Source organism: Zingiber officinale, chromosome 9B, assembly GCF_018446385.1.
Source record: "Zingiber officinale cultivar Zhangliang chromosome 9B, Zo_v1.1, whole genome shotgun sequence".
NCBI classification, from domain to species: domain Eukaryota; kingdom Viridiplantae; phylum Streptophyta; class Magnoliopsida; order Zingiberales; family Zingiberaceae; genus Zingiber; species Zingiber officinale.
The window spans coordinates 12,608,147-12,634,459 of record NC_056003.1 but is presented as its reverse complement, the minus strand read 5'-3'; the positions used below and the strand labels follow the sequence as shown (position 1 = coordinate 12,634,459).

General features: G+C 43.5%; 1 protein-coding gene across 1 annotated transcript; it reads right to left on the bottom strand.

Annotated features, from left to right (window-relative positions):
- Positions 1–23,371: 23,371 nt before the first annotated feature.
- On the bottom strand, positions 23,372–24,430 carry LOC122022707. Its single transcript, XM_042580775.1, has 2 exons — positions 23,943–24,430; positions 23,372–23,679 (listed from the first exon to the last, which is right to left on the bottom strand). Exons 1-2 carry the CDS (start codon positions 24,382–24,384, stop codon positions 23,600–23,602), a joined length of 522 nt encoding a protein of 173 aa, XP_042436709.1. The 5' UTR covers positions 24,385–24,430; the 3' UTR covers positions 23,372–23,599.
- Between the last annotated feature and the right edge of the window lie 1,883 nt (positions 24,431–26,313).

Below are 26,313 nucleotides of genomic sequence, written 5' to 3'. Positions count from 1 at the left end.
CAACACACGGAGGACAACAATAGATAAAAGTCATAATAGTTGAAAAAGTAGTTTTTCATTTATTGCTTTTATATTGTGCTGTGTGTGCATGTTAGTATACATGTCCAGTAGGCTAGCATAGTTAAAATTCCTCATTTATAAATAACTAAGTGGGAGAGGAATTTTAAATAAATTCCACGGTCTCCATTACTGGTTTGTAAGTGATGCAAACAAGCTTGCGCGTTGGCTCTGAGTGACTTCCTCCATATCGGATGAGCTTGTTTGTGGATCACTAGAATAAACTTCCATTTTGGATGACTATAGGAAGTTAATTAAGAGCGTGTGATCTTCCCCATCGGAAGGGGCACAATCTTATTAATGGACTTAGTGTCAAGTAATGGTATACACTTAGGCACGTTTAATAGTATCCTCCCCATCGGAGTCACTGCTACTATTCGTGTGACCAAAGGATACCAACTATTAATTTTATTTGTCAAAAAGTTAGGTTGACAATATAATAAAATTAATGGGTTAAAACCCTCCTTTTACAAATGTTGAATTTGTATACGTCCACACTATCGTGGCATACAAAATTCACGGTGGTTTGAGGTGTTGGTTAATTTAAAATAGTATTGTTTGAGGAATCAATATTATTCTAAATTTAGATTTCTAACCAAAAGTTATTTGTGATTCTTAGGATGACTTTCAACCCACTGTCTATCATACTACAACAGAATAGACTTACTGGTCCTAACTACATAGATTGGAAAAGGAACCTAGACATTGTTCTTACTGCTGAAAGCTATAAGTTTGTACTGACTGAGCCTTGTCCTGATGCACCCACTGGTGAATCTACCCAAGAGGAGATTGAATATCATAGGAAATGGCTAAAAGCAGATGAGATGGCGCGGTGTTACATTTTAGCTTCAATGTCAAATGTATTGCAACATCAGCATCAAGATTTACCAACAGCCTATGATATTATGAACAATCTCAAGGAACTCTTTGGTCATCAGGATCGGGCTTCTAGGCAAGAAGCCATGAGAAAGATAATGACAGCCACCATGCAAGAGGGTACTCCTGTGAGGGATCATATCCTAAAGATGATGGCTTATCTGAACGAAATACAGATCCTTGGAGGAGAAATTGATGGGGAAACCCAGATCGATATGATCCTCCAAACACTACCTAGAAGTTTTGAGCAATTCCGCCTGAATTACAATATGAACAAAAGGGTATATTCATTGGTGGAACTACTGACAGAACTTCAGGCAGCAGAAGGTTTGTTTCGTCACAATTCTCATATTCACTATGCTGAAAATGGTTCTACTTCTAAACCGAAAGGAAAGAAGAAGAAGAAACAAGTTGGTTCAGCAAAGAAAGTGAATAAATCTCAGAGTACAGGACCTAAAGCTGGAGTGAAGAAGCCGAAGGGCAAGTGCTTCATCTGCAAGCAGTCAGGGCATTGGAAGGCGGACTGTCCTCGTAGGAATCAGAACAACAAAGGTATATCTCATGCTCTAGTTGTTGAAACATGTTTAGCGGTGTTATCTACCAGCACCTGGTGTGTAGATACGGGAGCCACTGATCATGTCTGCAATTCCTTGCAAGGGTTCCAGGAAACCCGATGACTATCTGAAGGAGAGATTACCGTCTACATGCACTACTAGAAAACTAGGCTTTTGAGACACAACAAAATATGTCTTAAATTATAAATTTAGTGTCTCAAAATATTTTTTAGACGGTTATGAGACAGTAATGTAGTCGTCCCTAATACAAGCGTCTCAAAAAAATATTGAGACAGTTGTACTGTCTCAAATGCTATTTAAGACGGTGATAAGACAGTTGTTCAATTGTCTCAAAAATATTTAAGACAGATATTGTTTTGTCTCAAATGTTATGTCTTATCCTGTGAGAAAACTAAGGACACTAAATTGAGATGGTAATGTGTTGTCTCAAATAAAAATGAAGATAGTAAATTACTGCCCCTAATATTTTAACTTGTTAGATGCAACAATTATGACAAAAATTAATAATATTAAAAGAACATTTATTATACAAATTAATCTAGATCAAATTTATTGAATTGTCATTTCAAGACAAAAGGAAAAACTCTCTTTTTATAAATTAAAAATGATATACACAATATAAAATTCTATAATCATTAATTGAAGTGCATCCAACATTCATCCAATAACAGAAATATCTACATATCTATCATTAATTTGATAATAAAAAAATAACTATTCACATGAAAGTTACACAAAAAAAAGTTTAAAGAACAACTCCTCGTAATCTAGAGATAACTTTGATAATCCTTCTTCATCAGAATCCTGAACATAAAAAAAAACTCTTATTAGAGGTAAAGATGATTTATAATATATATTGTTAAAAAAAATCAATAAATAGAACTTTTCAATAAGAAATCTCATCATCTAACACATAATCCTCTTTCTTGCAACTATATATACAACATAAACAACCCCAAGTTAAACAAACATTTTCATCTCATAATAAGAAATGATGTGTTTGTCAATATCTTTGTGTCTTTCAAGTTGTTGAACCTGTAAAATAAATTTATCTATAGCTTAATATATACACTACTACATCACCAAAATTGTTAATAAAACTAAAAAAAATCATTATGAAAACAACTACTAATGTACCTGTTGGTTATCCAATCCTTGTTCATGTTAAATAATATTATCTGCAACCTAAATTAAAAATAATGTACGTATCACAAAACTATCAAAATTCATTATAAAAGTTAGTTATTTAAATAAAGTAAAGATATCTTTTGATTACTAAATTCCCCGCATTCAGTCCAATAGCCTGGAATGATTCGTTGAAATCAACTAGTAACTTTTCACCCACTTGGAAATCCCCTTGAGCAGGGCCTCTTCCTCGCTTTTTAGTAACTTCATTGTTAGTTTCTCCTAAAAATTCAACAAATGTAAAAGACTTGTAAATTACAATAAGTAAAAAAAGACCAACAAAGAGAGGTGATAAATAATACGAGAAATTTTAAAAAATAATTGAACACTTTAAAAATCTATATAAACTAACATGAATTTGGCAAGGTTAAACTAGGTCGTAAATTAGGTGGATCAATTAATTGTGAATTTTGTTGTACATCAATGAGCTCCAAAGTTTGAACTTGCAATGTTGATACTTGTTGAACTTGTGATTAATGCTTGGATCTTGTTTGTGGACGATGAACTATTAGACGTAATATATTATTTGGTTTTTATTGTTGTGGTTTCTCTAGTACACGTGTGGGAGGATGCACTTGAGATAAATTACCCTGAGCAGGGCCTCTTCCTCATTTTTTAGTCACTCTATTATTAGTTTCTCCTAAAAATTCAACAAATGTAAAAGACTTATAAATTAACAATAAGTAAAAAAGAACCAACAAAGAAAGGTGACAAATAATGCAAGAACTTTAAAAAATAATTGAACACTTCGGAAATCAATATAAACTATCATGAATTTGGCAAGGTTAAACTAGGTTGTGAATTAGGTGGATCAATTGATTGCAAGTTTTGTTGTTCATCAATGAGCTCCAAAGTTTGAGCTTGCAATGTTGATGCTTGTTGAACTTGTGATTGATGCTTGGATCTTGTTTGTGGATGATGAACTATTGGACGTAATATGTTATTCGGCCTTTGTTGTTGCGGTTTATCTATTACACATGTGGAAGGATGCACTTGAGATATATTACCTTTTACCACATTTGCTTGATCACCATTCAATTTTTCCAACATGGTTGTCCCTTTCTTTTTTTGTCTAACCATGATGACCTATCATGAAAAAAATCAACATATTAGTCTAGAGGATAAAAAAGGTCAATTACACATTTAAAGCTAAACTTGGAAAAGAAAACATTGATGACCAAATATTAAGTTATAAATAAATCAGACTAATACTCAAAAATTAATTATGCATCAAGCATAAATAAAGAATAAAAATGAAATAGAAATATACAATTAAAAAAACAAGTCTTTACTCAATAATAAATAAAAATGTATATTAAAGATTAACAATACAATAAACAATCCTAATATATTTCATCATTCTCTGCAATTTCTTCATCCTGTCCAAGATCAATGGCTCCAAAGATAACTACATCGCCAGGCTTGCAGCAATTTGCTTTGACAACTCTACGAAAGAAATCTATTATCAAGCCTGAAGTTGACAATGCTATACAAAATAAAAACAATGGTAAAACAAAAAGAAAATCAACCTCATCCTTAGTGCCATGATGAAATGCAACTTTCAGAGTTTTTAACCTTGCAGTTCAGGTAATGGTATGTCGAGTACTTCATAGTACAGTATATCAGAACTCAATAAACAAAAATATTAGACTCTAACATACAGCACACAAACTTAAACTAATAATAATAATAATAATAATAATAATAATAATAATAATAAAGTAGGTAAAAAGGGTAAACTAGGGATAAATGGACAAGCATCTCAGACAGATGATCCACCCCTCTAAATTTGATGGGTTAAGGTTTAGGCTGCTGAGAGTAGCAGTTATGCAGTGTAAGTCAGATTTTTGATGGATCATCGAGACCAAGTTGGTATGCTACTTTTTCTGCAACAGTATCATATGAATCAAGCTTTGACTTTTACAAAAGCAAAAGGATTATCAAATCCACATAGAGTTGAATCATGTACACCAAACCCATTGCAATAAACAAAAGGCACATAATAAAGATTGAGCACTTACAACTCTATGCTAAAATGTTCTTCTGTTGGCTTCTCTAACAATTGAAAATGAACAACCTATATATCATCACATGATTAAGAACAAAATCAGGATAAATATGTTAGTAGCTAGAGAATAGGAAAGCAATTCAATTGTGGAATGGCATCAATGCGTTTTAAAAATCAAACATAAGAAAATTATTCAAGCTACTAGAAGCAGGAAGCAGAATAGGAGTCACTACTGTCAACTCTTGTTGTGCGATGCTTTGGCCGCTGCAGTGGTCGCGTTGTGATCTTGGGAAAGCAAGAGTCTCCCATGGCCATGTGCGCAGCAGGAGCCACGACCAAAGCATAGCGCGGCACAGCGGCAGGGCAAGAGCTGGCCGCAAGAGCAAGGGGTGCGAGTTGGTCGCGCGAGCGGCAGCAACCACATGACGTCGGCGGATGCGATAAGAGAGACAATCTCAATAGGTTGGACGGAGAGAAGAGAAAAACCAAAGAAGTACCTGAGATTTGCTGAGGAGATCGTCGTTGCCTCAGTCGACCTGTCACCCTCGTCGCCCTCTTCCCCATGTTCCCTTTTGTCGCACAAAAGAGAAAATAGAAACCTAACCCCTTCGAAAATAATAACAAAGGCAAATAATTTTATGTTAAAATAAAAAACCTAAAACCTCTAATTATATTAATATCATCGATGATGTATATAGATATATGATCCGGCGGTAAAAATCCGGAACCCCATAAGGAGTCAACGCTGAGGGGAGGTCACAAGGTCCAATGGCTCGCCGGAAAAGGGCGAGCCGACCGGACTCAGAAGAAAGGAAAATCTGATAGTAAAAGGCACCCTGGTAGGGACCAGGGGTCCGACGCTCAAATAAAGCAGTGCGTAATGACCGAGCGGAAGGAGGTGCCGCTCGGACGGCGCAAAGAATCAAGGCCGCCCGGACGACATTCATCGCCCGCTCGGCGGGCCGGGCACCCTAGTCAGACGGTGGGTAAAAGACGGGGACATCTTTTGACAGCCGTCAAGTCATATGGCTGTATACTTCTAGTCTGACAACGGGTGGTCCTGCCGTCCCATCAAAGAACATGCTCGGACTGTGGCAGCATGGTGTCAGGTAAGCTCTCTGACAAGTGCATACCGTGGTATGGGTTGCTGACACGTATGCACCTCGGTGGGCGTGCATCGGTTCCTTCTCCGTCTTATATAAAGAGGCTATTACTTCGCCAAAGGTACGCAGAATACGAATTTGGCAGCCACTTTCTCCAACACTTACCTGACTTGAGCGTCGGAGGACCGTCGCCGGGACACCCCTCCCGGCTCGGTTTTGTTGCAGGTTCGCCGGAGCACTCGAGGATCCAGCAGAGAGCGCCACGTGCCCAGCATCCGCTGACTCTTGATTCGGACAGGATCAAATTGGCGCCGTCTGTGGGAACGCTCCTGCATCCGATCGGAGACAATGGACGAGGCTGGACGACAACACACGGTGACGCTTTCAGCAGAAGAACTCGATGCTCTGGTCGAGATGAAGGCCGCCAAACTCATGGAGCAAAAACAAAAAGCATCCGCCGAGCGGGCGGAGCAACAAGCAACATCTGCGTCTGGTGGCCGAGCGGAAGCACCTCCAGCCACCGTCGCATTCCATCGGGCCTTATTTCGCACCCCTGAAGCCATACCAGCCCGAAGAGATAGAGGATCTTCCTCAGATGAAATGCCAAGACGGGATGACAGGAAGGGGAAAGCTCCCCGAGCGGACTCCTCCCCCGAGCGGATCAATCGCCAATTTTCGGAGGCTATCCTACGAGACCCTCTGCCCAAGCACTACGTGCCTCCGACGATCGGCGAATACAATGGAACAACAGACCCGGATGATCATCTGGGTAAGTTCGACAATACAGCCACTCCATCAATACACGATGGAGTAAAGTGTAGAGTCTTCCTTACCACCCTCTCGGGATCGGCTCAACGGTGGTTTCGGAGGTTGCCGGACGGATCCATCACGAGCTTCAAGGAATTCCGAACGGCCTTCCTCCACCACTTCGCCAGTAGTCGGCGTTATCAAAAGACAAGTGTCAGCTTATTCGCCATCAAGCAAGAGCCAAGAGAATCGCTTCGAGGCTATATTCAGCGATTCAACCAAGTGGCGATGGATATCCCCACGGCCACATCGGAGACGATGATGAATGCCTTCACGCAAGGCCTTGTGGATGGGGACTTCTTCCGGTCGCTCATCCGAAAGCCGCCCCGAGATTATGATCACATGTTACATCGGGCCAACGAATATATAAATGTGGAAGAAGCGCAAGCCGCTCGGAAAAAGGAAACTCCAGCCGAGCGCGCACCTGTTCATGCCGAGCGGAAACAGCAGCCACCCAGAGGACCGAGGGCCGAAGCAATTCGATCCCCTCACGTCAGATCGCACGTACAAGAAGTGGCTGCCGCTCGGCCCAAGCCAAAGAAGAGGTGGACCCCTATGTTCTGCAAATTCCACCAGACGGATACGCACAACACGAGGGATTGCCGAAGCCTTCCCTTTGTGTCCAATCCTGTTCCCAGGAAAGCCGAACGACGGTCGCCTCCCATCGACAGGAGACGTAGGACTCATGAAGCTGACCGGACCCGCACCGAGGGGCGACATCAGCAGACACCCGATCGGCACCGATCCCCAAGGCAGGAGAATCGCCGGACGTCCAGAGAACGGTCACGACCGTCCGCTCGGGAGGAGGAAAATAAGAACAATACTTCCCGAGGCGAGATCAACGTTATTGCTGGTGGGCCGACCGGAGGAGATTCCAACCGAGCCAGAAAGGCGGGCGTCCGGCAGCTGCAGATCCACGCGGTCGGCTGCAGCCAAGAGCGGGCAAGTGGACCGGAAATCACTTTCGGACCCGGGGACTTAGAAGGAGTAGAAGTGCCCCACGACGACGCGCTGCTCATTAAAGCAGTAATAGCAAATTACACCATTCACCGTATATTTGTTGACACAGGGAGCTCGGTCAACATCATATTCAAGAAGGCGTTCGATCAGCTGCAAATAGATCGAGCCGAGCTGCTGCCCATGACGACCCCGCTCTACGGGTTTACGGGCAACGAAGTTCAGCCGGTCGGACAAATCCGGCTAGCCACCTCGCTGGGAGAAGAGCCGCTCAGGAGGACAAGGACAATAAACTTCGTGGTGGTCGACTCTCCCTCATCCTACAACGTCATTTTGGGACGACCGACGCTCGGCGAATTCCGAGCGGTTGTCTCAACCTTCCACCAGAAGATAAAGTTCCCCGTGGAGGACAAAGTAGGAGAAGTGCGGGGAGATCAGCTAGCAGCTCGGCGGTGCTATATAGAGATGATCCGAGCAGAAGCTTGTTCCGCTCGGAAGGCGCCCCGAATTGAGGTACACGCCATAACCGAGAAACCTCCTGCTTTAATTTATGATGAAAAGGAGGAAGTCCAGATCCATCCGACCCGATCGGAGGCCACGACTTTTATCGCCTCTGATCTGGAGAAAGAACAGAAGGAGAAGCTGATTCAATCCCTCCAACGAAATCATGATGTCTTCGTCTGGTCGACACATGAATTACCTGGAATTTCCCCAAGCCTAGCTAGAGCCGTCAATTTGGGTTAGGCTCGTCGGGTTGGCCCGCCCCGCCAAACAATTTAAGCGGGTTGGGTTGGAATTTTATCAACCCAAGTCCGCCGTGGGCCAACCCGCCTAGGCCCGCGACCCGCGCGGGTCGGCCCGCTCGGGCTTGGGTTGGCCCGCGGGTTGAAAAACATATGTAAGTTAAGTTTTAGGCCAATTTATTATCTTTCTTTGTTATAGTTTTGAAATAAAAATAGTACTTTTCATCCAACATAAGTATTCATTTGTGTTAATTTATATTTAAAATACATGTTTATGTATATATTTAATTGTAGAAAACTTTTTCGAAGTAAAATGTTGAAGATATAAAATATTTTTTAATTTTTTAAAAAAATTTTGATGGGCACGCGGGTTGGCCCGCCAAACCCGCAACCCGCCTTAGAATGGGTTAGGTTGGAAATTTCATAACCCGCCAAGTTGGCAGGTTGGCTCGCCCCGCCCCGCCAAATGGTTAGCTCGCCATGGGCCGACCCGCCCCGCCACGGATTGACCCGTCTGACAGCTCTAAGCCTAGCGCAGCATGAATTGCATGTCCGACCGGACGCTCGGCCAGTGAAGCAGAGAAAAAGGGACTTTAGCGCCGAGCAGAGTGCCATTATCCGGGCGGAGGTGGAAAAACTTCTGAAGGCCAGCCACATACGCGAGGTGCAGTTCCCGAGCTGGCTGGCCAACGTAGTCTTGGTCTCCAAGCCGGGCGGCAAGTGGAGGGTCTGCATCGACTTTCGAGATTTGAACAAGGCATGCCCCAAGGATTTTTATCCTCTGCCCCGGATAGATCAGCTGGTGGACTCCACGGCCGGTTGCGAACTAATTTGCATGCTTGACGCTTACCAAGGATATCATCAAGTACCGCTCGCCCGGGAAGATCAAGAAAAAGTAAGCTTCGTAACTGCTGACGGCACATATTGTTACAATGTGATGCCGTTCGGATTGAAGAATGCCGGAGCCACCTATCAACGCTTGATGAACAAGGTGTTCAAGGAGCAGATCGGGAGGAATCTGGAAGTTTATGTGGACGACATTCTTATCAAATCCGTCCGAGCGGCCGATCTTTTCAAGGATATGGAAGAAACCTTCCGAACGCTGCGCAAATATGGAGTCAAACTAAATCCCCAAAAGTGCCTGTTCGGAGCCAAAGGAGGGCGTTTCTTGGGGTATATAGTGACCGAGCGGGGAATTGAAGCAAATCCCAGCAAGATTAAAGCACTGCAAGACATGCCGCCCCCAAGAAATACAAGAGAAGTGCAAAGGTTGACCGGTCGGATAACCGCTCTATCGAGATTCATCTCCAGAACCGCCGACCGGAGCCTGCCATTCTTCAAGATCCTGCGCAAGGCTACTAAATTCCAGTGGGATGAAGAATGTGACCGAGCATTTGAAGAGTTGAAGACATATCTTAATTCTCTGCCAGTGTTAGCCAAGCCGGTCGGGGGTGAGTCACTTTATATGTATCTGTCGTCAACTGAGCATGCTGTAGGCTCAGCACTTGTGAGGGCGAACGGCGAAGAACAGCCGGTGTATTTTCTAAGCCACATTTTAAAAGATGTTGAATCCCGTTACACTGGGCTCGAGAAGTTGGCCTTTGCTTTAGTTCTAGCCGCTCGGCGCCTGCGACCGTATTTCTTGGCTCATACCATTATTGTCCGGACGAACAGTCCACTTGGAAGAGTGCTGTTGAATCCAGAAGCGTCCGGACGGCTTATCAAGTGGACGACAGAATTAAGTGAATTTGACATCCAATATCAGCCCCGCTCGGCGATTAAAGCCCAATCCTTGGCTGATTTTGTGACCGAAGTGCAAAGGCCAGAGCCGGAAGCTATGTGGAGAATATATGTGGATGGATCCTCCACTCGGCTTGGAAGTGGGATCGGAATATTACTACTCTCACCTCAGGAAGAAAAGATGCACCTATCCGTCCGGCTAGATTACAAAGCTACTAACAATGAAGCAGAGTATGAGGCCCTCATAGCCGGATTACAGGCAGCACGGCATGTGGGAGCAGGTCGGGTGACACTCTATTCCGATTCGCAGTTGGCCGCTCAGCAACTTTCCGGCACCTTTGAAATCAACTGTGTTCGGCTCAAACTCTACGCTGAGGCCTTTGAAAAACTCAAAGCTACTTTCCGAGAGGTGCTTATTCAGAAGATCCCCCGAACGGAGAACCAGGCTGCCGATGAGTTAGCCAAACTCGCGAGCTCAATAACGCCGGTCGCCATTCAGCAACCAATTGAAAAAACGCTGCTGGTGGCGCATGTCGACCGGATGCAAGGCCTCGCGTTTCCAAGTGACTGGAGGACACCTATTATAGAATTCCTCCGTTCGGGCACCACACCATCCAATGAATATGCAGCCCGGCTCCTCAGAAGAAGAGCCGGTCGGTTTACACTCATCGGAGAGCAGCTTTACAAGAAAGCTTTCTCGTGCCCTTTGCTGAAATGTGTAAGCTCGGAGGACTCAGCTTACATCCTCCAGGAAGTACATCAAGGATCATGCGGGGGTCATCCGGGCGGACGCTCATTGGCCAAGAAGATCCTCTTGGCCGGATACTTTTGGCCAACTTTACAAACAGATGCCGCTCGGACAGTATCTACATGCCTTTCATGCCAGAAGTATCACAACTTCTCCCATCGACCGGCAGAGGAGATGAAGGCATCAACCATCTCTTGTCCGTTCGATCAATGGGGAATGGATATTGTGGGTCCATTTCCGATGGCGACCGGGCAGAGGAAATTTTTACCAGTGGCGGTAGACTATTTCTCCAAGTGGGTGGAGGCCGAGCCGCTGGCAAAGATCACTGAACAAATGGTTAAAAAATTCATCTGGCAACACATCATTTGTCGGTTCGGCATCCCTCGCCGACTAGTGTCCGACAACGGGCGGCAGTTCACAGGGAAGATGTTAGAGGATTGGTGCAAAAGCTACGGCATTGAGCAACATTTCACGTCCGTGGCCTATCCTCAGAGCAACGGTCAAGCTGAAGTCGCCAACCGAGAAATTCTTCGTATTCTGCGCGCTCGGCTCGACCATTTGGGAGGGAGTTGGCCGGATGAAGTGCCGAGCGTCTTGTGGGCCATCCGAACGACGCCAAAAGAAGGGACAGGAGTCACACCGTTCCATTTGGTATATGGCGGTGAGGCTGTCATACCGGTCGCACTCGGCGTTGAGTCAGCCCAGATCCAGAGCTATGATGATGACAACGCCGAACGAAGAAACATGGAGCTGGACTTGGTAGAAGAGGAGAGGGCAAAGGCGTCCGTTCGGCTGATGGCATACCGTCAGCGGATGAAGCAAAACTACAACCGGCGCGTAATTCCCAGATTGTTCCAAGTCGGCGATCTTGTCTGGAAGAAAGTCAAGCCGGTCGGCGACGTCGGCAAGCTTGAAGCTCCATGGGCAGGCCCTTTCAAAATCATCGAAAAGCTCCGCTCGGGCGCGTATTATCTGGAGGACGAGGACGGACGACAGCTAGATAGGCCGTGGAGCGCGAACCACCTCCAGCCTTACCGGGCAGGGTGAAAGGGTAAATCACCCTGTGTATTTCATTTTTCGACTAAATACTTGAAATGCAGAGATGAAAAGTCAAAAGAGCGAATATAAGGCATTATCATCGTAACCCGAAGGCCCCCGAGCCGATCGGCCGGGAGGTTTATATCCGAGCCGGGAGCTCGAAACCGAAGGCCCCGAGCCGATCGGTAGAGAGAATATCCGGCGAGCTCGAAACCGAAGGCCCCGAGCCGATTGGCCGGGAGGTTTATATCCGAGCCGGGAGCTCGAAACCGAAGGCCCCCGAGCCGATCGGCCGGGAGGTTTATATCCGAGCCGGGAGCTCGAAACCGAAGGCCCCGAGCCGATTGGCCGGAAGGTTTATATCCGAGCCGGAGCCGCGCCGATCGGCTATAAACATCCGCGCCGACGAGCACCGTCGTTAAAGATCGAGAGCCGCGCCGATCGGCTATAAACCTCCAGGCCGACGAGCACCGTCGTTAAAGATCAAGAGCCGCGCCGATCGGCTATAAACCTCCAGGCCGACGAGCACCGTCGTTAAAGATCGAGAGCCGCGCCGATCGGCTATAAACCTCCAGGCCGACGAGCACCGTCGTTAAAGATCAAGAGCCGCGCCGATCGGCTATAAACCTCCAGGCCGACGAGCACCGTCGTTAAAGATCGAGAGCCGCGCTGATCGGCTATAAACATCCGCGCCGACGAGCACCGTCGTTAAAGATCAAGAGCCGCGTCGATCGGCTATAAACCTCCAGGCCGACGAGCACCGTCGTTAAAGATCGAGAGCCGCGCCGATCGGCTATAAACATCCGCGCCGACGAGCACCGTCGTTAAAGATCGAGAGCCGCGCCGATCGGCTATAAACCTCCAGGCCGACGAGCACCGTCGTTAAAGATCGAGAGCCGCGCCGATCGGCTATAAATAACCGCGCCGTCGACCACCGACGATAAATATCAAGAGACAAGCAAAGGATGGTTAATCGGAATTAAAGAGGCAAACAAGTTTGCGCGCTGAGCGGTTGATCAGGCGCGTAATGAGACATTGAAGATAATTCGTTTGTCTGGCATAGCGAGGTGCCGAGCGGAATGGTTATAAAGAATACTTAGTAAGTTCTTGCCACAATAAAAGGTGAAAGGAACAGAAGATCATCTATTACGCAAGCTAAAAAAGTCATTACAGAGATAGTCCGGGCCGAACGGCTGGAATAAAAAAAAGTTTATAAAAACGCTCCTCAGACATCAAAATCAAAGAGAGCGTCGGGGATGGTGTCCATCACGCTCGCTATATCTTCGGGGGGGATGGTCAACTCGGCAGACAAGTGACCTTTGGTCTTTAGATATCCCACCGCCGCCTTGATCGCCTCCTCGAACGTGAGGGATATCTTGTCAGTGAACTTCTCTCCGAAGTCCTCCGAACAAAGGAACGCTTTCCTCACCTCGTCAGAGCGGGCCGACTCCCCCTCTTGGTATTTCTTGAGCGCGGCATGGGCGGCATCGCTGGCGGCTTGGAGCTCGGCCAGATCTCCGTCGAATCTTTGGAGATCCGCCGAGCGGCCCTCCTTCTCGGCGGCCAACAGGGCGTCCAAGTCTTTGATGCGTTGTTCCAACCCCCTGATCTCCACCTTCATACAGTCCATATCATTGATGGCCTGTTGCTTCCGAGTGGTCGCCGTTTTGAGCTCCTTCTCTCGTTGCTTGATCATCGTTTCGAGCCGAACAACTTTGCTCGCCAAATCGTTAGCCCTTTTCCGTTCGGCATCTAGCAATTTTTTGGCCTTCGCCAGAGCGGCAGCCGACTGCCCGTTACCCCCAACGGTTTTTTGTTTTTTCAACTCGTCCTCCAGCTCGGCCAATCGATTGCTAATAGCGATCTGCTCCACCCAGTTCTACCAACAAATGTCCACAGGTTAGAAACCTAATTCGAATATGCAAATAAAGAAAAGGAGAGCATACCCCTGTGGCCTGTTGAAGGTTGCTATCGCCGAGCTGCCCGGGAGTCATCTTGGCTATGCGACGCCGAGCATCTAGCCAAGCTTGGGCAAGAGGGCCCGTCAGAGTAATCTGCTGCTCGGCGACCACGGGCCGATCGGCAGCAGCCATGTACGCCTCTGAGGGGAGGCGCAGAACGGTCTTTATCAAGTTTTGGCCGCTCGGCTCGCTCTGAGAATCAGCGGCCTTATCGGACGGCCCACCGGCAGAAGAGGAGGGAAGCTCACCTATACGCCTGATACGGCGCAAAGTTCTGGAAGGGCTGGACGGCGGCACCTCCGAGCTGGCCCTCGGAGAGCCCTGAGGAGTTGGGGTACTCTCGAGGGAAACCGTCCCGGATAGCGCCGGTGCGCCCGCGCTCCGCTCGGGCAGTGGCTCATCAAGATTAGAGGCAGGGGCAGAGGCAGGGGCAGATTCTGGTTTTCGGCGCTTCCGAGTGCGTAGCGGCACATCATCGGCCGAACGGCCCCCTACCTCAGCCTCGGTAGGAGGTTCCAGGTCACCCGCGGCCTCATTGTGAAAGGCAGGGACATCTGAGGCTTCGGGGACAGTTGGTGCCCCCTCACTTTCTCCACCGGTCGGATCGGATGGAGCAAGGCCCCGCTCGGCGGCCTCCTTGTTCGTCACCTCCTCAATCTGAGCAGCTTTCAGTTTGAGCTTCTCGGTAGCCTTGGCACGCCACATGACTTCAGCTGCAGAAGCAAAAAATAAATCAGTTAGAACAAAACAAATGGGAAGATAAGGAAACTTACTCATGCTGTAGGGCAGATCGGCGGGGATAGAAGACAAGCCGAATATATGCATTACTCCCGGAAGGAGCATCTCGTCAATATGATAGCGCTGACCGACTAGCCGCTCGGCTGCATGGAGATAGTCCGCGTCACCTCTAAACTTGCCGAGCTCCGGTTGCGCGGGCATAGCCGTCTGCCACTTGGTGCGGAAAGTCGGCCGCTCGGGAAAACGTATATAGAAAAAATGCTCCTTCCAATGTTTGTTGGAGCTCGGCATATGATCAAAAAGCACGAAGCCTATCCTAGACTGGAAAACAAAGGTACCCCACTCGGCTTGCTTGGGATAGTAAAAGTAATGGAATATTTTTGGGTCCAAGGGGATGTTGTTCAGCTTGAACAAAACTATCACTCCGCTCAGCAGCCTAATAGAGTTGGGAACTACCTGGCCGAGCGGAATGCGGAAATAGTTGCAGACTTCTAAGAAAAATTTGTGAGGTGGAAAACGCAGTCCGGCCAGAAATTGGTCTCGGAAGAAAAGCACTGTGCCGGACGGCGGTTCATGAGGCTTATTTGGTGGTCGGTCGGCAGGTCATAAGTCCGGACGAGACGCAAGGCGTCTTCCTCATCAAAACGGCTCTCCATGGTCGTGTACCATAGACCTGGAGCTCCGCCAGTCGACTGTGAAGTGCTAGTCATGGTCAAGGGACGAGAATATAGGATGCCGAGGGAAGGGGTGAGCAAAGAAGGGAGAAGAAGCCGATTGAAGGAAACGGGTAACAAAAAGAAGAAAGCGCTGGGAACAAGAGAAAAGGCCTTACAAACAAAGAAGATGATCGACGAAGGGCCGAGGTTTGCCGAAGAGTTGAGGGGCGAGGTTGCCGGAAGAGAATACGAGTAGAGAAGAGCCGGAGAAGAATGAAGCAGCGAGGCGGCGGCGGAAGCGGAGCCGCGAGCTTTATATGGCCGCCCGGAAGCAACCTCCACCGTCCGATCCAGGTCGTCGATATCGAGGTTGTCATCGGATCGTCCGTTTCAAACGGCGGCTGTCCCATCGGAAGTGACGTAACCGCCATACTCTGACAAATGTACGGTCGCCACGTGTCAGCCGGGTACTAGCCGCATTTAATGAGCTCCCATTACCTCGCGCAGAGCACGTGATGGGTAGTATGGGAGAACAACGGACATCGATTCCCAGAAAATACAAGGCATGGACAAAGTATCGCCGGACAGACAGATATCGCCGCACGGATGAGCATCTTTATGCCTGGCCGAGCGGCCTAAGGCAATGATCATTGTTCGACAGATCGGCAGTCCAGTCAGTCGGACTTTGCCTCCTTCGACTAGACTCGAGAGGAAGGCAAGTGATCCGGCGGTAAAAATTCGGAACCCCATAAGGAGTCAACGCTGAGGGGAGGTCACAAGGTCCAATGGCTCGCCGGAAAAGGGCGAGCCGACCGGACTCAGAAGAAAGGAAAATCTGATAGTAAAAGGCACCCTGGTAGGGACCAGGGGTCCGACGCTCAAATAAAGCAGTGCGTAATGACCGAGCGGAAGGAGGTGCCGCCCGGACGGCGCAAAGAATCAAGGCCGCCCGGACGACGTTCATCGCCCGCTCGGCGGGCCGGGCACCTTAGTCAGACGGTGGGTAAAAGACGGGGACATCTTCTGACAGCCGTCAAGTCGTATGGCTGTATACTTCTAGTCTGACAACGGGTGGTCCTGCCGTCCCATCAAAGAACATGCTCGGACTGTGGCAGCATGGTGTCAGGTAAGCTCTCTGACAAGTGCATACCGTGGTATGGGTTGCTGACACGTATGCACCTCGGTGGGCGTGCATCGGTTCCTTCTCCGTCTTATATAAAGAGGCTATTACTTCGCCAAAGGTACGCAGAAGACGAATTTGGCAGCCACTTTCTCCAACACTTACCTGACTTGAGCGTCGGAGGACCGTCGCCGGGACACCCCTCCCGGCTCGGTTTTGTTGCAGGTTCGCCGGAGCACTCGAGGATCCAGCAGAGAGCGCCACGTGCCCAGCATCCGCTGACTCTTGATTCGGACAGGATCAATATATAATGAATTTATTATTTATTTGATTAGTATCTTAGAAGATTAGTATATTATTAAATATTTATTATGTTTTTTCATAATTTTTAAATTATCAATAATCTAAACACAAATTATAAATTAAAATTTTTTATTATATATATATATATAATGAACTTATTATTTATTTCATTATCAAAGGAGATTAGTATATTATTAAATATTTAATATGTTTTTTCATAATTTTTAAATTATCAATAATCTAAACACAAATTATAAATTAAAATTTTTTATTATATATATATATATATATTCGATCCGTGTCATGACCGTTCTATGAAAAGATATTGGAACTAGAACGGTAGAATCCGTAATGATTACTATGACCGTTCCGACGAACCATATTCAAGATAATTTGAGACAAATACTTTTTTTACCGTCTTATTAGAATGTCTTATATAATTATATTTTTAACCGTCTTTATTAGGTGTCTTATTTATTTGAATTTGAGACAAAATATTAAATACTGTCTTAAATTTAATGTCTCCATGTAAAATTTTGAGACATCTATTATTACTGTCTTAATTACTTAGTATTTGAGACAAAATTTATCACTGTCTTAAAATTTTTGTCTCAAAAGCTTAGTTTTCTAGTAGTGATGGGCAATGCTACTAAGGTGGCGGCGTTCCAGTGGGAGACGTCTACTTATCTTTTAGTAGAAATAAAAATTTGATTTTAAGAAATTGTCTTTATGTGCCCAGTTTTAGAAAGAATTTAATTTCAGTTTCTAAACTGTTTTTAGATGGATATTCAGTTTCTTTTAGTAACGATGTAGTTATTAAGAGAAATAAAGTCATTATCTGTTCTGGTGCATTAGCTGACAATTTGTATACTTTAAATCCAATTTCTCCCACAAAGCAAAACATAGAAATTTATAACTCATCTTCTAACTCTAATAAGAGAAAAGAACCTTCAGAAATGAACCAAGCATATCTTTGGCATCTAAGGCTTGGTCATATTAACTTAAGTAGGATTCAGAGGCTTATAGCCGATGGACTTTTGGGTTCATTAGAGTTGGAAAATTTTCCAACTTGTGAATCTTGCTTAGAAGGTAAAATGACCAAGAGGCCTTTTAAGGCAAAGGGGTATAGAGCCAAAGAAGTGTTAGAATTGGTTCACTCTGATTTATGTGGTCCTATGTCTGTCCAGGCAAGAGAAGATTTTGAATATTTTGTCTCTTTCATAGATGATTATTCAAGATACGGATACATTTACCTAATACGCCGCAAGTCCGAGTGCTTTGATAAGTTCAAAGAATACAAGGCTGATGTGGAGAAACGACTAGGTAAAAGTATCAAGACACTACGGTCTGATCGTGGTGACGAATACCTCTTAGGAGAGTTTAGGAATTACTTATCAGAGGCCGGGATTCAATCTCAACTGTCTGCACCTGGTACACCCCAACAGAATGGTGTGGCAGAACGAAGGAATAGGACTCTTATGGAGATGGTTAGATCAATGATGAGTTATTCAGAATTACCAAATTCGTTTTGGGGATACGCTCTGGAAACGGCAATGTACATTCTGAACTTAGTACCTTCTAAATCAGTTTCTTCTACTCCCACAGAATTGTGGAATGGGCGAAAACCCAGTCTAAGACATATTCGGATTTGGGGTAGTCCAGCATATGTGCTGAAACCAGATGCTGATAAGTTAGAATCTCGTACAGAAGTTCGCGTGTTTGTGGGGTATCCCAAAGGAACGAAAGGTGGTTTATTTTATAGTTCTAAAGACCAGAAGGTTATTGTTAGCACAAATGCCCAGTTTTTAGAAGAAGACTATATAATGGATCACAAGCCCAGTAGCAAAGTTGTTTTAGAAGAACTTAGAGAGGATACGTCTACTTCAGTACCAACAGTACAAGATGAAGTACCACAAGAGACTGCAACATGTGTCACACATGATACACAACCACAGACAGTGCCTCGTCGTAGTGGGAGGGTTGTAAGGCAGCCAGAAAGATTCATGTTTTTGGGAGAGTCTTCGGACTTGATCCCGGGTAAACATGAACCTGATCCTCGAACATATGACGAAGCACTCCAAGATATAGATGCAGCATCTTGGCAAAAGGCAATGAATTCTGAAATAGAGTCTATGTACTCTAATAAGGTCTGAGAGCTTGTAAAACCACCTGATGGTGTAAAAGCCGTTGGATGCAAGTGGATCTACAAAAGGAAAAGATGGACAGATGGGAAGGTAGAAACCTTCAAAGCTAGACTTGTTGCGAAAGGGTACACTCAGAAAGAGGGAATCGACTATGAGGAAACCTTTTCACCGGTAGCCATGCTTAAGTCTATCCGGATACTCTTATCCATTGCTGCTCATATGGATTATGAGATTTGGCAAATGGATGTCAAGACAGCTTTCCTTAATGGAAGTCTTGAAGAAAACATCCATATGAAGCAACCAGAAAGGTTTATTGAAAAAGGCAAAGAGCATCTAGTGTGCAAGCTCAATCGGTCCATTTATGGACTAAAGCAAGTTTCAAGGTCTTGGAACATCCGGTTTAATGAAGTAATCCATTCATATAGATTTATTCAGTGTCCGGATGAGTCTTGTGTATACAAGAAGTGTAACGGAAACGTTGTGGTATTTCTTGTACTATACGTAGATGATATTTTGTTAATTGGCAACATGTCAAGGTATTATCGGACGTAAGGGTATGATTGTCAAAACAATTTGATATGAAGGACTTAGGAGATTGTGCACACATTCTTGGGAGCAAAGTTATAAGGGATCGCAAGAAAAGAATGTTATGTCTGTCCCAAGCTTCATACATAGATACAATCCTTGCTCGTTTTAGCATGCAAGATTCCAAGAAAGGTTTCTTACCTTTTAGGCATGGAGTAGCTCTATCTAAAGAGATGTCTCCGAAGACATCAAAGGAGATAGAGGACATGAAAGCAGTTCCTTATGCTTCGGCTGTAGGAAGTCTAATGTATGCAATGCTATGTACGAGACCTAATATCTGTTTTGCCGTGGGCATGGTTAGCAGATATCAGAGTAACCCTGGACAAGGACATTGGACTGCGGTAAAGCATATATTAAAGTACATGAGAAGGACTAGAGATTATATGCTAGTTTACCAAGCAGACGATTTGCTCCCTGTGAGTTACACGGATTCAGATTTTCAATCAGATAGGGACAACAGTAAGTCTACATCAGGCTATGTGTTTACTTTTAGAGGTGGAGTCATTTCATGGAAGAGTGTTAAGCAGAAATGCGTTTCGGACTCAACCATGGAAGCAGAGTATGTAGCAGCCTCTGAGGCAGCTAAAGAAGCAGTATGGCTCATGAACTTTCTAATGGACTTAGAGGTAATTCTTGATTTGCCCAAAATCATCATAATTTATTGTGATAATAGCGGTGCAGTTGTAAACTCGAAGGAACCACGAGCCCATAAGGCAAGTAAACATATAGAGCGCAAGTACCACCTGATACGTGATATCGTGAAGCGAGGAGAAGTTGTCATCGCCAAGATTGCATCAGCAGATAACCTGGCAGATCCTTTCACTAAGGCCCTTCCGGCAAAAGCTTTCGATCGGCATGTGAAGGAAATGGGAATCAAATGTATGGCAGAAGATATGACAGCTTAGTCATTAGTATAAGTGGGAGATTGTTAGAGTGTATACTGAAAGCCTAAACTTTTGTAAACATTTATTTTGAATAAAGAATCACATTTGGTCAAATCATCTACATTTGTTGTAGTTGTTCAATTAATTTATATTGTAGATAACATAGTATGTGGTGTCACATACAGAAGATGATGTTATCAGTACCTTATAAATTATAAACAGTAGCTCACGACCAAAATGGAAAGGAACAAGTCATTGGAAGGTCGTAGTGTAATTAAGTATTAGTTTATCTTAACTATATAATTACACTAGTACACTTAGAGTGTATTGAGTAGGACCATTAGAGGTCATTTTTTTTTATACTGACTTTATAAAGGAACAAAGACCTCAGTTATTATGGAAGTGTGTGCTCTTAATCCTAATATAATAACAAGCACATATATTTGATATTTATTTCTTTAATTTATCAAAGGGTGAGATTTAGTTCGATAAATCAATAAGCCCGATAAGTTGGGAAATGATATCACTTATAGTGTGTGTTGTTGATTATAGAAGGAAACTGTGTCCTAGTAATTTAGGTTGATAATGTTCCCAAGATGAGCTCATAAAGATTGTCATGTTAAACCCTGCAGTTGGACTTAGTTCGACATGACGATAAGGCTGAGTGGTACTATTCTTGGATTAAGATATTAATTAAATGAGTTGTCAGTAACTCACTTAATTAGTGGACATTCGACATCTTAAACACAGGGAGACTAACACACTCATAATAAGAAGGAGCCCAAAAATGTAATTTGGGATTGGTGCGGTAGTTCAATAATAGTTCTCTAGCGGAATGAATTATTATTGATAAAATTAAGTTGTGTGTTCGGGGCGAACACGGGATGCTTAATTTTATCGGGAGACCAAAACCAATTCATCCTCTCGGTCCCTATCGTAGCCTCTTATTTATAGAGTACTATACCCACCTTCATACCCATGATAAGGGGGCCGGCCAAGCTAGCTTGTGGTTCATGGGTGGCCGGCCTTAGCTTGAACCCAAGCTTAGGTGGCCGGCCCCCATTAAATTAAAAAGAATTTTAATTTTTAATTTTTATTATGTGGAAGATATAATTTATTAAAGAGAATTAAAATTAAAATATCTCTCTTAAAATGATCTACAAAAGATTAAAGAAAGAGATTAGATCTCTTTCCTTATTTGTAGATTGGAAAGATATTTATTTTTTCTCTTTGAAAATTATTCACATGTTGAAAAATTAAAATTATAGAAATTTCTTTTTATCAACCATGAAGGGATTTTAAAAGGGAAATTTTATTTTTTAAAATTTCCAAAGACAAATAAGGAAGTTTTAATTATTGATTGAAACTCTCCTAATTTATCTATTTGAGGTGGCCGACCATGATTAATTGATTAAGAAATTTTATTTAATTTTTCTTAATTAATTGTTGTCAAGGAAAGTTAAGGAAATTTTATTATAAATAAATTTCCTTATTTGCCAAAGCCAAGGAATATAAAAGAAGGGTGGGGGTGCCTTCATGGGTTACAACTTCTATTATTCTCTCCCTCTTTTCCTTGGTGTTGTGGCCGGCCAACCTCTCTTCCTCTCTTCCTCTTTGTGGTTGCCGAAATCTATCTCTTGCTTGGAGCTCTTGTGGTGGCCGGATACTACTTAGAGAAGAAGAAGAAGGAGAGAAAGCTTGCATCCCTTGGAGCTTGGTTGGTGGTTTTCTTCATCCTTGGTGAAGCTTTTGTTTTGGCCGAACCTAGCAAGGAGGAGAAGAAGGTGTGTTGGTGATTTCTCATCTCGGAAGATTGTTGCTCACACAACGTCCGAGGTTAGAAGAGGAATACGGTAGAAGATCAAGAAGTCTTTCTAAAAGGTAAAACTAGTAATTTTTCCTTTCCGCATCATACTAGTTATTTTTGGAAATAAATACCAAATACAAGAGGCTTACGATTCTAGTATTTCGAATATGTTTTTCGATGTTGTGTTCTTTTGTTTTTACTTTTCCTTGTGATTTGATTGTTCCTTTCGGTTAACCTAAAGTTATTTTAGGAAATTAAATATTAGCTTTCCTTAAAAGGTTTTGTCTAGTCGGTGGAGGTTGCTCCTATATCCAAGAAGGTCATGTGCCTCGCCACGTCAGTACTGGGAACCAATTATGAAAATTAATATTTAATGGAATTAATAACTTAGGTGATTTGGATCGAACGTGTTAAGTTCCGCAGGAGATCCAAGTCTAAACCTAAAAGAACAAATAAATTGAGTTTTGGATCAAATGTGTTAAGTTCCGCAGGCGATCCAAAATTTAATTTAAAAGAACACATGGTAGCTAAGAAAAGGTTCAGACCTTTGTATAAAATTTTTGTACAGTGGAACCTCTAGGTTTTCCGAGTAGCAACCAACACAGTCATCACACACCTCCATCACCACCACCTTGTCGCCTTCCTTTCATATTTTAGCTTTTCCTTTATCTGCAGTAGGAGGAAAAATAGATCTATGTTTTCCTCCTACTGCAAATAAAGGAAAAGCTAAAGTATAAAAGGAAGGCGACAAGGTGGTGGTGATGAAGGTGTGTGATGACTGGACTATGGAGAGATCCAGAGTTTGCTAGCAAATGTTCAGGACTTACCTGTTTAGAGTTTCAGTTTATGTTCTAGTTTTCTTTAAATGTTATTATGAGTTGAGATTGTAATTAAATTTATTCTGCACTTGTAGTTGGGTTCTATTGTTGGAATGATATAGTTGTTTGCTATTATTAGAGTAGTTCCTTCTTCTTATTGTGTTATTATACTGCGTGGTTGTGAAAAAGTATGTTCCAGCCGCCTGTGACTGTGTATATAGTGTCTGTATGGTTGATTTGGTCACCGGTACATGGGAGACTCTGTAGAAATTTTTCAGTAGGACTTCCTCTGGGACCGTGATAAATCTAAGTGTTGCTAATATTAGCATAAGTAACACTAGTAAGTAGAGTAGTAGTTAGGTAACGGTCGCCCTTAGAGAGTAGTAGTAATATACTAGATTTTAATTTAATGTACTGAATTTAAAAGAAAATATACTGATTTTTAGACTTTTTATATCAAAAAATATAAGTAACTAGGTAAATATATTTGACTAGCGAGTGATGAGTTTTTTATTAGGGGCTGCATGCAAATTTACTCATATTTTAACTTCCAAACATATACAAACACAGTTCTCTCACTTCCTAATATGTTGTCAACCTCCTCTTCTACTGCCTCCTCTCTTTTTTCCACCCTTCAGGTGTGTGCCATCTCTACATTTTCATGGCTCCCTCTGTTTTCCTTTTCATGCTTCCGTTGCCGGATTCATTTGCTCTGCCTTCGACTGCACTTGATGAAACATTGATGTTCAGCTGCATAATCTGATAGTACAGGCTACTGCTTGAGCCCAATACTTCAGCCTCGCTTTAACTTCATCAGGATTGTCACCTAGCAGCACAAGAATACTAGGTTGTTAAAACCAACAGAAATGGATAAAGATAATCTGGTTCTTGAATCTTGTCATTTCTTAGAAACGGTGCAAAAATTGGGGCTTGCATTGAATAGAAGAAGCCATATCGGAAAGGATTTGGGCGAGATCAGAATTTGTTGTTTCAGAGCACGATCACAATCAAGGAATGACGACGGGAAAAGAAATCGAAGTTCTGGGTGGGGAAAAAGCAGTCCATAACAAGGCAGAAGCAAGCTTTTACCTGGACTGGCGATCTTCCAGTTGGCGATGAGAGGGGACGACGGAGACTCGCATTGATCAAATGAATCCCCCGAGGAGGAGCGATCCAGCGAACGATTCTGCCGCTGCTCGTCCAAGAACCTCTGGTTCATGGAGTAACAGAGCTCCAGCGCTGGGAGCGTGTTGCGGAGCTCGGGGATCTCTTCGTAGTTGAATCCGAACCCTAGGTCGAGGCACCCCTTGAGCTCCTCCAGGTCCTCACCCCTCAAGCTCTTCGACCTCGTGATGCCGTCCGCCCCCTCTTCGCCGCCTTCCCCGGCGTCCGCGAACACCACGAGCGTCACACCGCCGCCGATCTTCCTCCGCCATGGTTCTTCCTGCCTCGAACCCTTCGCCAAATGAATCTCCGCCTCCTCCTCGGAACTAGGGATCAAGATCTCTCTTTCGAACGAATAGCTTCCCATCTCCGCTTCCTCTCTCACTCTTCTACTTCCCTTCTCTCCATGAGGTTTTAAATGGCTCCCTCTCTTTATTATTATTATTTTTAATTTATTATTTATTATTTTAGTTGATATAAAGTATGCAGTTCTCTAACTGAGTAATTACGAGGGTGATGGATTGGTCACGAGGGGGAAATCAAAAAAATCAGGGAGATCCATTTAGACTATTTTAGACCCACTTTTCATTCGAAAAAAATCTCCTTAAATTTATTGATTATTTGTCTAACGACCTAACTATTGCACATGAGATCTCGATTATTTATTGTAGGATCACTCGGACGACTTTTTCTTTTTTAATCAATAATGAACTAAGGTAATATTAAACTTAGAGTGATCTGTCTAATCTCATGAAAATTTTATCATCAAAATAAATCAAAAAATAATCATGATGGTGATCCAGAATATATTTATGTATCTCATTTAAAAAAATCATATAGTCCGGAGCGCTTCCTCTTATGTGGTAAAAGGCGATTTGTTCACCCCCAGCGTCTTCGTCAATCCATTCTTAGACCAACATGAAAGAGATAAATCACGGATGACTACTAATCATTAGTGCAAATGACCAAGAGGAGCACTTCCTCTTATAATCTTTATCCGAGGAGTGTTCATGCCATGAGAACTCTTACAATGTGATCGTTCCTCTATCCGCCACCCTTCATCACTACTACGTCATGACCTACATGACTATTACTGGAAATCTGTCTGGGTCCCACTCAAATCCTCCGTTGGCATGGAGGGTACGTTTGCAAGGCCCGGGATTTTTTGTTGATTTAGCAAAAGCAACAGCCCACGGTTGAGGCATATCTTTCCCACTGTTTCCGTACCAACTCCAATACCGGCTCCATGATTGAAGGAAAAGGTAGACTGGGAGGCGGTGACGAAACAGGTCGCTTGTGAAGGAAAAGGTACTTTTTCTTTGGGTTACTTTGGGTGACGTTATTTTCTTTACCTGCCTTTACCGACTCATCTAACTGTCTCGTGAACGAATAGTTGTTAGAGGGGCCCGCCTGAGTTCACCAATGAAAAGACAGGTAAACCTGTATAACACAAACAGAAAAAGCGAAAACGTAGAATGCCGTAGTATCTACGAAGATATAATTGAACCATATTTTGTTTTTTTTTTAAAAAAAAAAAAGGAATGGTCCAAAATAATTTAGACTTGGCAGATATTCTTTAGTGTTGTGTACTTGACAATAATTATTGCTTGCTTAATAAAGTCAAAGTAGCAAAAATTGCGTGAAACATGATTAATTAGTTAAATATGTCTCATGAGTTACACGAAATTCATTGTTTAATTTTTTAAATAATAGTAAGCGATGATATCAATCAATTTGAATATAAAAATATATAATAAAGATAAATTAAACCAAGCAAATTGAATATTTTTTAATGGTAGAAATTAGTTTAGTCATATAGGCATTGATATTGCCACTCCAACTAAACTTGATTTAAACATTAATTTAATCCAATTCCAACTCAATTCCACTACAAATATATGCTTAAATAAGGAGATTTTAGCCCTCGGGACTATGATACTCTGATTATCACCTAGACATCTATAATTCAAATCTCAGTTATGACAAATTTATAAAAAAATTTCCTCTAAATGGAGTACACAACTAAAGGATGTTGGATTCCTGAATTGTCCGCTATAAGCGCTTCCCGATTTACCCTGATGGCCGATGAAAAACTTTCATGAGACCGGACCAATCACCTCAGGCTCGACGTTACCCAGCCTGATTAATTATTTTTTTTAAATAAGCAGATTTTATCCTAATTTGAGATAACAACAAGGTGGATATTTTGTAAGATGAATTATAATCCAATTTGGATTAAGATTACATGCTTTCAGTAATTACTTAGCTAAGTAATTAAGTAGTGGGCTGGCTCATA